Consider the following 13,278-nt stretch of genomic DNA (forward strand, 5'->3'; position numbering starts at 1 on the left):
TGCGAAGGGAGAAAGAGCGCCTTTTTTTTGGTATTGCATTGTCTAACCTTCTAACCAACCATACCTAGCGCGCGACGCAACTAGTAACCTTTAACCCCCCCTGAAGCCTCTTAAAGCTTCCAAGCCTCCAAAGCCGCGGCCCCTTATAAATTTTGCATGCTGGCCTCTGATCCTCCTCTTCTGAGGAATCCAAGATGAGTCCCCAAGAGAAACCCCATGCAACGGTGGCCATGGATTATAGTGGTGGTAGTGAAAAGGCAGACCATCTCTGTGTAGTGGTACACGGGGTAAGTTATACGAGAACCCCCCTTGCTTTCATCATCAACGTTACACACAACGGTACGCATTCTCCAATGGTACGCGACCGATCACTAACCCGTGGATTCTTCCTGCGTGTAGTTATGGGGAAACCCCAACCACATGAAAACCGTGGTCAAGACGTTGCGCGACGCATATTCCGAGGACGAGCTCTACATTCTACTGCCCAAGCGCAATAAGGGCAGTTCCACCTACGATGGCATCGAGCGAGGAGGCGAGCGCGTCTGCGAAGAGATCCAGGAAGAACTCAGGAAGATCGAGGCCAACGGCGGGAACATCACGAAGCTGAGCGTAGTCGGCTATTCTCTCGGTGGGCTGGTCTCCCGCTACGCTGTTGGTCTACTCCACGCGAAGGGCGTCCTAGACCAGCTTCGGCCGATGGTACGTGGAATATTCGCTCCGTGTCTTGCTGGTTCTACTGCTGTGTCTTGATACTGACATTTGGTCACCAAACATTAAGAACTTCACGACGTTTGCCTCCCCACATCTCGGGGTGCGTTCGCCTCTGCGCGGGTGGCACAATCACATCTGGAACGTCCTGGGCGCGCGGACGCTGTCCATGTCGGGCCGGCAACTATTCACCATCGACGACTTTCGCGACACCGGCAGGCCACTGCTCTCCATCATGGCAGACCCCGATTCGATCTTCATGGAGGGTCTTTCCAGATTCAAACGAAAGACTCTCTACGCGAACATCGCCCACGACCGAAGCGTCCCGTACTACACGGCCTGTATTGCCAAGACCGACCCCTATCGCAATATAGAAAAAGTCAAATTCAATTACGTACCCGGCTATGAGGAGGTTGTTTTGGATCCTATCAACCCCGTCAGGCCCAGTCTCAAGCCTGACGGTATGACGTTGGAATCATTTGCCAACAACAGCTGGTGGTATCTCAAGAACGCCCCTAAAATCACCCTCATAGCGGTCTTCATCCCTATCGCCATCGTCGGGTATCTGCTCAACTCGGTCGTCCAAAACCTGCGCAGTTCGAAGCGGATCCGGCTTCACGAGAGCGGCCTGGCAGGCATCGAGCCGGGCAAGTACCGCGTGCCCATCATGATGCAGGAGCTGCGGCAGAAGGTCGAGGACGCGTACGAGGACGTCAACAACTCGCAGCAGCAGGAGTACCTAGCCTCTTCCGACGACGACGAGAACGAGGGCGTGATGAACGAGAAGGACCGCAAGACGCTGGCCCGCGAGCGCCGCATGTCGCATCCGCAGTGGCCCACCCTGGCTCTCGCGCCGTACCAGTTCGACATGATCAACCAGCTCGACGGCTTGGGGTGGCGCAAATACCCCGTCTACCTGCGCAAGAACCTCCACACGCATGCGGCCATCATCGTCCGCATGAACAAGGCCTCCTTCGTGGAGGGCTACACCGTCATGAAGCACTGGATCAAGGAGGAATTCCTGATATGAACTGGGGAACACTCCTGTCTTTGGTCGGTTTTTGGCGCTCATATCATAGCGAAGGTGTTTTTATTTTCCCGGAAACGCGTGGCAGCGCAGGTTAGCACAGTCGAGGTCTTCAGTAGTATGTTAAAGGGGCAACTTTTGGTTAGAGGACTTAATAGACAGGTGAACTAGGTTGTAGAATAGACGGTATAGATCTCTCGTGCTCATCTACCTTGGTTAATTAGCAACAATACGAACATCGCTGACGTCGTCTACTCGTCTGCGTGTATCACTCACCTGTATATTGCGTTGCCAATTATTCTAGTTAGTACAGGCTAAGCAATGGTGGACCCGTCAATCTGCAGGGGCCCTGTAGCGTGCATAACCTTGGGAGCTACCCCGATCCAACCAGAACGTGGAGCCCAGAACCCTTTTTCCACTGTGCTACTGTAGATCTGCGATCGCGGACCTGCTGCCCTGCTGCCCTGCTACCTTATACTTATACTCGCCTCGGCTTAAGCTATCGGTCCAACAATATGTCATACCATGCATGACAATTGAGAATTTCGTCGCCACTCCCACAGGTAGCTACCAGATTCCTCGGCGCCATGTCGCCGGCGGCATCTCCTCCCCCACAGCTACGCCGCATAACGCGTGGCTCGCTCGCCCGATTCGCGTACCAGAGCGACGCGCCGTCCTCGACCAAGAAGAGTAACACAACACCGCAAGTGGCCGATATCGAAGATGCCGTATCCAGCAGTGTCACGAAGACTACAACCGCGACCGCTACAACATCCCGCAAGCGAAAGCGCGCCGTAGTGTCGTCGTCGACAACGCGAGAGAGTAAGCCATCGCCGGTCAAGAAAGAAGAGAGCGAAGAGGAGGAAGAGGACAAGATCGCGCCCACCCCCAACCGACGCGCCCGCAAGCCCGCCCGCAAGATCGTCGACCCGGACACCCAGACGACGACCGTCGCGCCGCCCTCGGACTGGGAAGAGATGTACGAGCTCGTCAAGGCGATGCGGCTGACGGGCCCCGCGAAGGACGCCGCCGTCGACACCATGGGCTGCGAGCGGCTGGCCCTACCGACCGCCTCGCCGCGGGACCAGCGCCTGCACACGCTGGTCGCGCTGATGCTGTCGTCGCAGACCAAAGACACGACCAACGCCGTCGCCATGCGCCGGCTGCAGACCGAGCTGCCCCCTCACGCCCCCGACGCCCCGCCCGGGCTCAACCTCGAGAACCTGCTGGCCGTGGACGCGGCGAAGCTCAACGAGCTGATCTGGGTCGTCGGCTTCCACAACAACAAGACCAAGTACCTCAAGCAGGCGGCCGCGATCCTGCGCGACGCCTGGGCCGGCGACATCCCCGACACCATCGCGGGGCTGACGTCGCTGCCGGGCGTGGGGCCCAAGATGGCCCACCTGTGCCTGAGCGCGGCCTGGGGGCGGACCGAGGGCATCGGCGTCGACGTGCACGTGCACCGCATCACGAACCTGTGGGGGGTGGCAGCGGCCCGCGAGCAAGACGCCCGAGGCGACGCGCCTGGCGCTGCAGGCCTGGCTGCCCCGCGACCGCTGGCGCGAGATCAACTGGCTGCTCGTCGGCTTCGGCCAGAAGGTCTGCCTGCCCGTCGGCCGCCGCTGCGGCGAGTGCGAGCTCGGCCTCCGCGGGCTGTGCAAGGCCGCCGACCGGGGCAAGGTCCTTCAGGGGCACAAGGTCCGCGAGGAGGAGACCGCGTCGCTGAAGGTGGAGCGCGTCAAGGCTGATGGTGATGATGATGAAGACGGGTTGGTCATTAAGGAGGAGTATATCAAACGGGAAGAGGAAGACGTGGAGGCACTGGACATGGTCATGAATGAGCCCAAGGCGGAGGTGGGACTAAAAGAAGAGAATAGTCCCGAACCACAACCACCGGCAAGGCCGAGCCGAAAGCGTCGGGGTTGATACGATTTGTAGTAGTATACGAAGAAGCGAGTGTAAATAATGTATTATATTAGGTCACGTAGGAAACATCAGTGTCAATATCATGAGATTTGTGTTTATATAGCCAATAATTGTTTCTATTTTGCTTAAACGGTATGGATTGTTTAAATTCGATAGGAGTATTGAATCACTCAAGCAAATACGAAGGTCGGCTATACCGCCTATTAATTGGGGAAAGGGTTCCTTCATTTGTCTATATACAAATATATTGTAGGAAGCGGTGTAGCATTCGCATCCGCAAAAGGGGAAGCCCCTCAATATTTCCCCTTCTCGAGATGATCACAGGTCTGAAGATAATCCACCTGCGCCTCGCAAAAAAAAGAGTAGAACAAAAGCATCCGGTAGGCCACATCATGTAAAGTGGCTCGAAAATCCCTAAGACGCCATGCGATCCTGTGTAAATGGTACATTGCTTATAGCTGGCGAGGAGCGCCAGGTGTAACCTCCGTTGCCCAACCGCTTTCGCGTAAAGTTGAGCGCCGTGACTCGTGTGTCGGAGAAGTTACGGTGAAAGGGGGTAAATGTGGTGGGATGGTGTGTGGCGTTTGTTCGGTCCCGTGGCCGTTTCGGGCATCTTTATCTTTCAAAAGATGCATCAGATCGATGGCGAGGGGTGGTGAGCTATTGGATTCGCCCAGCTCCAAGGTGATCGGGTGTGATATGACCAATTCCATGAGTGGTCTTTCTACGCGACCTTGATCACTTGCGTACGCTCAGACTCGAGTTGAGCAGCGTTGCGATCGTGGGACTCTTTCCTGCACTGGATGGGTTCAAAAGTAAGTTAGCCAAGGATTCGTCATCACTCTCGCTGAGTACCTCATCGAGGCCAACCGCCCACCACGGGACGGCGGCAAATAAATCGAAATCATCCTGGCTGGAGATACTTACGTCTTCGAGACCGGAGCACTTGTGGTCCTCGGGTAAACGGTGCTTGGCGCAGTAGTGGCCGGAGCAGAATCCGCAATCACCGAACATACGCTGGGCAGCCTCCTTACACGCAGGCTCGGACTGGCCGGCGACCTTGAAAGTGCAGCGAATCTTCTTGGGAGCCATCTTGACGGTGCGTGTGAGATCGTCGGTTCAAGTTGATTGCGAGAGGTCGAATCGAGGGGTTGAGTGAGTGGCGTGGATTGCACGATTTGTCGAACAACCGTTATTAGAGACTATGGTGTGTCGAAGGTGTGGTGTGGTGTGGTGTGGGTGTGGTGAAGGCCGCTGGTCGGAGGCTGCGTTGGGAGGGATGATGCTTGGGTAGAGTTGGGGAGGAAGATGAATGAAAGGGAGGAATGAATAATAAAGCGGAAAGGGAAAAAGAGATCGCAGGACGGAGAGGTCTGAGAAGGAGGCAAAGGCCTTTTAATAATAGAGTAGGCAGGCGCGGGAGTCAAGCCGGTAAGCTGTAACCTGGTGGAGAAGGCAGGTAGTCTAGGGTGGCCAGGACCATGACCGGGACATATGTAGACATGGACCAGGAGAAGGGAAAAGAAGGCGAGAGGGTGATGAGAGAAATGACTGAGTGACGGGACGAGTCACACGATGCAGGCGGACTAAAGACAAGGGCAAGGCAAGGGTATTTTAGATGAACCCAGGTTTAAGCCTCAAAAGACCAATTTATTAACCTAGGAGAAGAGACGAATGTAGTCGGTACGGTACATACATGCATGCTGTGCTGCATACGTACACGGAAATAGTTACCTTATCATCGAACCGTCAGGGTCACGGGGCGTGCAGGTAGCGGCAGGGTGGCTGTAGTCGATTTGTCGATGCAGACCGCAGACGGGGTGAAAGACAAGGTCGAATCCACTAGAACCAGCCCATATGTCCGTCCCGGGGGCGGCGAACAATCATTCTTTTGAACCTTGGCGAAAAGGCATAAAGGGACCGTTGGGGGACTTGTAGTAAGCTCTGCCATTCATTCTCTGCACACTGTTCTGCTGTCGCACTTGCTTGTTGCGTTGGTTTCCCAACCCGCTCAATCTGGTCAGCTCACCTCTCGCCTGGTTCGGCCTGTCTGGGGTGATGTCTTGCCAGCTTGCCCCCGATCCGAGGCGGTGATGGTCGAGGTTGAGGGAAGCCCGGCTAATGGCTAATGGCTAATGGGCGATGGGCGATGGGCGAGAGACCCCTGGCCTGGCTGGCGCGCAGCAAGGGTAGCAAGGTATCCGTGACGATGACGACTTTCCAGCCAACCTGGACAAGGCTCCGAAAGCGGGAGGCGGAGGCGAACCCAGCACCAAGCCCACTACGCGCGCAGAAGTCACAAAGGGAAGGCTGCTGGGTTCTGTACTGGGGTCTCTGCTGGGGGTTGGGCTCAAATACCAACTAAAAGTCGGTATGGATGCTTGCTGCATGTACTGTGTCTGGTGTCTGGTGTCTGGGTCTGGGTGCTGTCTTGGAGTGGATCGGAAGCCCGGCTCCATATATAATCGACGCTGGGTGGGCATGGGAATTCTTGGATTTGGCATCATCCTGCTCTCTACCACGTACAAGTATGGATCTAGGGGACCAACGGTGATGAAGTGAGTGCATGTCGTCTTGTGGATAATTCCGACCTTACCACCTACTAGCCAGCTATGTATCTATCTACCTTACCACTTGCCTCGCCTCACATACATACGTAGACGTACATGGCACTTGATGCGTTCAGAAAACTCTTAATTCCTGACATGGTGCTGCATACACTGGAGAACTGCTTGCATTTACTAAGCCGCTGGCTGCTGTACTCGGGATGGGCTATGGGCCAATTGATCGCCGTTGAGCTGACCAGACGGAAGGGGTGTCGGTAGAATATGCAGCATGGCCGCTGTAGGTATGTATGTATGTATATCCCGGATTAGTAAATGAACATATCGACTGGGCTTTTTTGGGGTATGCGGTAGGGGAAAGCATGCTGGTGGCCACCGTTCCGGCACACAAAAGATGGCCGACCAGTTGCTGCCGCTTTGTCTAATAACATTGTATACTTACCGTAGGAGGCAATGAAACTTGTTTCTTCCTTCCTTCTCGAAAGACGCCCGGGTCGGTCAGTGGCCTCCAGATTGATCTGGTTTGATCGGCTCGGGCAATCCGAGGGATAGATGAAGCCTAAGAACAACGGCCAGCGCCAGCGTTCGTCCTGCTGGGTCTTTGGGTCTTTGGGTCTCTGGTGAAACTCGGACAGGATGTTTCGAGTGGGCAAATTTGACAACAACATTGAAACTGGAGGGCTTTCCCCGGCAAGGCCCAGCTGCCTATGCGAAGGGCAATCAACGCATGACAATTTACGAGGTGCCGGCGTTGTCGGTCATTCCATGCGAGGTCCATCAGATCCAGACTGTCTTAGAAGCTTGGAGGTATGGAGGAGGCTTGCAATTTGTCGGTTAGCCTGCCGGGCTAGTAAGGCGGATTGGCAGGACAGGTGCTCCTCTCGTTTATCATCAATGATTGCCCATTAATTGATTTGTCTCGATGTCTTTTTGCTGAGCATTTGATCTATCATTAGGCAATTCAGGCGCCCCGGGAATCAGTCCATGGTCGGCCTAAGACACATGCAAAGGTAGCCTGCCCCCAGGTGGCCTATTGGTTGGCCTATTTTTTTCTCCAATATGCAAGGCTCTTCTTTGCGAGTGCCACTATTGTTGTATAGTGAAGGACTCTGTTAGTCGATTGGCATACAGTTGTTTATCAATGCGCCTACATATGGGTACTCCGTACGTGTATTATGTATAGTCCAATGCGACACGCGCCGCCCAGGCCGCCGCTAATGCATTTGGTTCGGGGGCATGACAAAAGGGAGATACGGTCTCAATCTCAGACCGTAGGGTAACTCCAACTCTTTACATCCGAGAAAGGCAGGTCTGCCCAAACGTCTGCACCTGTATCTACACCCTACACCCGTACATTATGCACAGACGACTACTGCATATATCAATCGCAACATATGTAGGCAGATTGGTTCCCTCCGGTGATCGTGTTATGAGCAGATAATCATTGGGTCCGGGCTGGTGGAAGAGGGCTATCGAAATATGACTGTTCGTATTCTTCGTAGTTGGCTTCGGTAAAGCCTGGACCGGTCGTCTTGTCCTTTGCTCGGCCGGCTTCCGTTGGAGATGCTAACCGGTTCATGCCGTATCACTAAGCTAGCAAAGGCAAGAAAGAGTACATCAATGGTAACATTTGACAACAGTTGGGCAATGGGTAGGTCGGTATGAGCAGTATGTGTGCAGTATACCTACCAACGCCTTCGAAGATACCCTTGTTGCGTGTGTCCAGGAAATCGAGCAAGAGTGTACAGCGCTTCTGTACAGCGAACACCCCTGGCTGCATGAGACGTGGTCGACTATTGGCATCGAGGCGCTAAACCAGGCGGTTGACTCGTAACATCGTGGCTCTAATTAAAGTCCACAGATCGCCCTCGAGTCGGACGATCGTGTCCATTTTGTCTAACGGAGATGCGCCCAGGTTTTGGGGGGTGAAGTGAGAGAGATGGCTTATCCGACAAGGGGCGTTTCCGAAATGCCGATTTATCCCAAGCTCGCGAGATACCCTTCCCTGAAAAAGGTGCATTGGTCGCGCCAGGTCTCGGGAGCAAGATTGTGTCAGATATCGTTGTTGGGATCCGAACATTTGTTGGTCCGACTAGATGGTCGCCATGCCGTATATGGGCTCGTTGCAAAACGTGGACGTCGTACAGGCGATCACTTGTTAGATCCATCAAAGCGGGTTGTCTGTCCATCCGTCGTCGAAGACGGGGCGACGCTTACTCCGAATGACGATGCATTCACACGCCTTTCCCAACTTCTACTACCTTGCTTGACTCGGGCTTGCAGCAATTGTAATTCATGCCGCTGCATATGCACATGTAAAACCTCGCCTCATGAGCCAGCCACGACAGAAGAAGCATGCGATCCTTCCCCCAGTCCTCACCCGCCATCGCGAGGGACTGCCTGCCTCGACGTGCATGCGCAACTTTTAGAGATAATCAATAAAAGCCATCCGTCAGCCAAATGCGCTACCTTATCAACCTTGCCCTGTGGCGCTATTCTCGGTTGAGACGCCGGGCTTCCACTTCCATCATGTAGGCGGTTTTTGTCTTTGGGCCATCTCCTACCCAATGCATGCCACACAACCACAAAAACAGGAGCAGTGAATCGGTGCGATATGCAGCTAGCGACGCAGCCAAGGTTCGGTTCAGCCAGTTCATATGTACGACGACTACGAACAACAACAACCGGGTCTCACTACCAGCAAGCAGCCCATGCACCCAGCACCATTCATCAACTCTCGTTTCTGAGGGTAAGCAGCAATTATCATGCTACATGGCGAAAACGTCAAAACGCCGTAAGCATGACAACACCAACGGGTTGCACCCCGTTGTACAGATCACACTCTATCCTAACTCGGGGCATGCCTCGCGAAATTCACTGAGCTTTCCGCGTTCTGTACGGTTCCACCGGCAATACCCTCATTGGTTTTCAATGAGAAAACGTCATCTACGAGGGCAGGCAATGATGTTCACGAGTGGCGTTAGACATTGGGGATGCACTCAATGCCGTAATCCACATATTCAGTGGCGGCTGACATATAGCCCAATGGCATACGTGAACGAAGAAAGAAATCCATGTACGCATCGAATTTGACTGGGTATATAGCTGACCTGACTCAATTTGGCCATCCGGGTGCTTCATACGTACTATGTACATTCACCAAAGTCGACCAATCTTATAAGCCTGCTGATACTCCAACGTTCCTTTACTCCTTCATCGTCACCACGCACCGAATGCAGTCTCCTGCCTTCATCTGCTCAAATGCGGTGTTGATATCCTTGAGGGGCTCTCGGTGCGTGATGAACTCGTCAACCTTCAGCTTACCACCCAAGTAATCTTGAACGAGTTCAGGAAGCTGAGATCGACCCTTGACACCACCGAATGCGCATCCCTTCCAGACACGGCCTGTGACCAATTGGAAGGCTATGGTTTGTTAGCGACGGCTACAATGGAGACGCGTGCAGGTTTTACTTACGGCGAGTGGCAATCTCTTGGCCAGCAGCAGCAACGCCAATGATGATGCTCTGACCCCAGCCCTTGTGAGATGCCTCGAGAGCTGCCCGCATGACGCCAACGTTTCCGGTGCAATCGAAGGTGTAGTCGCAACCGCCGTCGGTCATCTCAATGAGCTTCTCGACAATGGTCTGCCCCTCCAGCTTGCTAGGGTTCACGAAGTCGGTTGCGCCGAATTTCTTCGACCACTCCTCCTTGGCCGGGTTGACGTCGACGACAATGATCTTGCCAGCTTTTTGCGCCACGGCGCCCTGGACGACGGACAGACCAACACATCCAGCACCGAAGATGGCAACGTTGGATCCCTCTTCAACGTTGGCGGTAATTCGCGCAGCACCGTAACCAGTGGTGATGCCGCAGCCGAGCAAGCAGGTTCGGTCCATGGGAGCATCCTGCTGGACTGCTACTACGGAGATATCCGCCACGACCGTATACTGGGAGAAAGTGGAGGTGCCCATGAAGTGCAAGAGGTCCTTGCCCTTGCACTTGAATCGAGAGGTGCCGTCGGGCATCACACCCTTACCCTGGGTTGCTCGGATCTTTCCGCACAGGTTGGTCTTGCCAGACTTGCAGAACTTGCACTCCTTGCATTCCGGCGTGCTATATCAGAGTGTCAGTGGGGGAAGCGGCAACAGCATAACACAACGTACTAAAGGGCGACGACATGGTCACCAGGCTTCACATTGGTGACCCCCTCACCAACAGACTCGACGATACCGGCACCCTCATGACCCAGGACGATAGGGAAAGCACCCTCGGGGTCCTTGCCGGATAACGTGTACGCATCTAGTTAAACAAAGGATTTCCCTTAGCTCACAGCTCGGAGATGGCTCGGGATTGCTGGGACTTTGCGTGTACGCACCTGTGTGACAAACACCGGTGTAGTAAATTTGAATACGGACTTCGTGGGCCTGCGGCGGTGCCACCTCGATCTCCTCAATGCTCAGGTCCTTGCCTGCCTCCCAGGCCACGGCAGCCTGGCACTTGATGGTCTGTTCGTGGTGAACGTGTCAAAGTTAGCTCTCCTCCAGCTGCCGCGGCGAGCTACCCCTCCCGGCGAGCCCGCGGGGTAAGTTCTAAGAGGGGGTGAATCGTACCTTGCCAACGGTATCAGCCATTGTTGTGGTGTTTGATTGAGATGGATGTTCTTCCCGGTGTAGATGTTGACAGTTTTGCCAATTGCGAATAGTAGGAAGCAGCTTTTTATATGAGGTGGTTTCGGGAGCAAGTTGGTCTCGGGCCAGATGTCTTGCTCGATATCGGCATAAACTATCGTCTAAGCCCCTCCTCCAACGTGGCCGGGGATATTTATTCCTACATTGGTTATTAGTGGAGCCCCCGGCAGTTTACCGTGGATGCTGATGTCACGCCCCTGGTAACAAATCCTGGACTCCAGATCGGCGTGTAGAAATATGGCCGGAGTTAAGATATCGAGCAGATTCCACGCTGATGACTCGATGGGCATCCCGGCTATGCCTGCTCATTGAAGAATTATTTGAAGTATTTGTTACGAAAGAACCATGATGTACATTAGTTTGGCTCCGCACGTAACAGCAAGCATGGCATGCGCGACCCTTGGAATATCCATGACTACCTATGTACTTACCTCGTCGCCTATGCCAGCCAGCTACTGGTCAATTCAGGAAAGAAACTCTTCTCTTCTCTTGCTTGAATCACAGCCTGATTTTATCCCGACTTCACGTTAATATGCACCCTTTTATGTAAATACGATTATATAACGTTTATCGCTTAATATGCCCCACAGAGCTGTTTACACGTATGCCAGTGCTAGCCTCTATAGAACAATTTCACAAATATCTTGAACAGCATTGAACATTTAAGCCTCACTTGCACTGAACAGGCGTGTCAATCATGTCGTTCCTCACGGTGACTGCAGCCACCCTGCCAAGTGTGCCCTTCAATTTTCAAGGCAACCGAGAGAATATTCTTGAATCTATCAGGGTCGCCAAGGAAAAAGTCGCAACAGTGAGGACTGGGCCAGAAGTACGAACAGCTTGTTGACTATCTTCTGGCAAATGAATAACCAGTGCTTACCAAGCCCCTGCAGACGGAAACATACTACCTGGAAGAGGTGGTCGAGAAAGTCACCGGGCAACGCACAGTTTCTATCGGTGATGCTAGCCTTTCTACGAAAGACGTCCATAGGATGTGAGTCGTGAAGAAATGTTTACTCCCAAAACCCATCAACGACCCTCTGCTTGAATGGGTGCGAGCTAATCCTAAACGTAAGTCCCCACTCCCCTTTTCTCTCTACGAATTGTGTGTAATAGCTGTTCGATCCCTAGAAAGTCAAGTTGCTGACATAGTGGACAGTCGTCAGTCTCGCACGCTGAGCTTCGCAAGCTAAGAAGACGGCTTGATCTCATAGCAAATTCAACAAGAGAAACAGGCGGGTTTATATCTGTGCTCTAATTCGTCCGGAGTAGATTGAGATGCCCGAATTCTGTTCGACGGTTCTAGCATGATTTTGGTAGGTTCTTAACCGGAAATCTTGGAGTCTCACCCGTGGCTAACTTGTCTCAGTTGAATAGAATAACTCTCGAGCAGGGAACCCAGTTCTCTCTCGAGCCAGTCGAAGTTATAACAGCCACCATAGACCTTGAAGAAATTCGGAGTTACCGAAGCAGCATCTCGAGAAATGTTCAAGCTGCGCAGCAGGCAGAACATGCCAGAGTAGAATGGGATATTCGGTTATCACGTTCAGCTGATGATGAATCCCTGCCTAAGACTCTTCAAATCTTGACAGAAAAGGAAATTCATGTCCTCGACCCCACGTCTGAGATATGGATGGGTTCTTCTGTGCATCTTTGGCAGTATCTTGTCCGGACAACTTCCCCGGGATTCCTCGGGCGCAGAGGCTCGCTGAGAAGATAGGGGCGCGTCACCTATCAGTCCCCATAGACCAAGCAGCTCAAGCCAGCATGGCTATAATCAACAAGGCACTGCAATTCACCCCAAAGTACACGTTCGAGGAGGTACCCGCTCCAGGAACTTTGCACTTCAAAACATACAAGCACGTTCTCGGATGACTACGCAATACATGTTTGCTACAGCTTGTCACCACAGCTTCACAGTCGCCCAGGGCTGGCTCGGCTCTCCTGGTTCTCGCGAGTGGCAACGTGGATGAGAACTTGCGGGGATATTACACAAAATACGACGCGTTTTCCGGAGACCTGGCCCCCTGGGCTCGATATGCAAAAACGACGCGAGACTCTTAAGTGAGCATGATAGAAAGTCAGATAAATAAAAGTAAATGAACCCTTCACGTATTATCTTGCGCGAATGCCAATACCCTTGTACTTACAGTGGGCGGTTTCCGGCGTACAGTGTGAGCATACGGTGTCAATGCGTAGCCATGACTTTAACAGGTTGCAGGGTTTCACATTCCAAGTCATCTGGCCAAGGTAACGGTGTTCCAAAGGTGTCCAATTACAGCGCCGGAAACAACAAAGGACGAGCCGCATCTAGACCTCCAACAGAGACTCGATTTCTTGGGAGTTGTGCAACCCAATCATCCTT

The 13,278-nt window shown here is 53.3% G+C and overlaps 4 protein-coding genes across 4 annotated transcripts; 2 read left to right on the plus strand and 2 right to left on the minus strand.

Annotated features, from left to right (window-relative positions):
- Positions 1-230: 230 nt before the first annotated feature.
- On the plus strand, positions 231-1,738 carry PG998_000277 (lipase/serine esterase; the record flags this gene model as incomplete). The annotated part of the gene is made up of 3 exons (XM_066867095.1): positions 231-287; positions 400-699; positions 779-1,738. 3 exons carry the CDS (start codon positions 231-233, stop codon positions 1,736-1,738), a joined length of 1,317 nt encoding a protein of 438 aa, XP_066735510.1.
- Positions 1,739-2,322: 584 nt separating this feature from the next.
- PG998_000278 (uncharacterized protein) lies at positions 2,323-3,661 on the plus strand (the record flags this gene model as incomplete). Its single annotated transcript, XM_066867096.1, has 2 exons — positions 2,323-3,219; positions 3,272-3,661. 2 exons carry the CDS (start codon positions 2,323-2,325, stop codon positions 3,659-3,661), a joined length of 1,287 nt encoding a protein of 428 aa, XP_066735511.1.
- A 724-nt stretch (positions 3,662-4,385) lies between these two features.
- On the minus strand, positions 4,386-4,753 carry PG998_000279 (AN1-type zinc finger protein; the record flags this gene model as incomplete). The annotated part of the gene is made up of 2 exons (XM_066867097.1): positions 4,386-4,460; positions 4,589-4,753. 2 exons carry the CDS (start codon positions 4,751-4,753, stop codon positions 4,386-4,388), a joined length of 240 nt encoding a protein of 79 aa, XP_066735512.1.
- Positions 4,754-9,430: 4,677 nt separating this feature from the next.
- On the minus strand, positions 9,431-10,856 carry PG998_000280 (uncharacterized protein; the record flags this gene model as incomplete). The annotated part of the gene is made up of 5 exons (XM_066867098.1): positions 9,431-9,648; positions 9,701-10,338; positions 10,389-10,524; positions 10,601-10,730; positions 10,836-10,856. The coding sequence occupies 5 exons, from the start codon at positions 10,854-10,856 to the stop codon at positions 9,431-9,433; spliced, it is 1,143 nt and encodes a 380-aa protein (XP_066735513.1).
- Between the last annotated feature and the right edge of the window lie 2,422 nt (positions 10,857-13,278).

This window comes from Apiospora kogelbergensis, assembly GCF_038363985.1.
Source record: "Apiospora kogelbergensis strain CBS 113332 chromosome Unknown utg000001l_segment0_segment0, whole genome shotgun sequence".
Classification (NCBI taxonomy): Eukaryota; Fungi; Ascomycota; class Sordariomycetes; order Amphisphaeriales; family Apiosporaceae; genus Apiospora; species Apiospora kogelbergensis.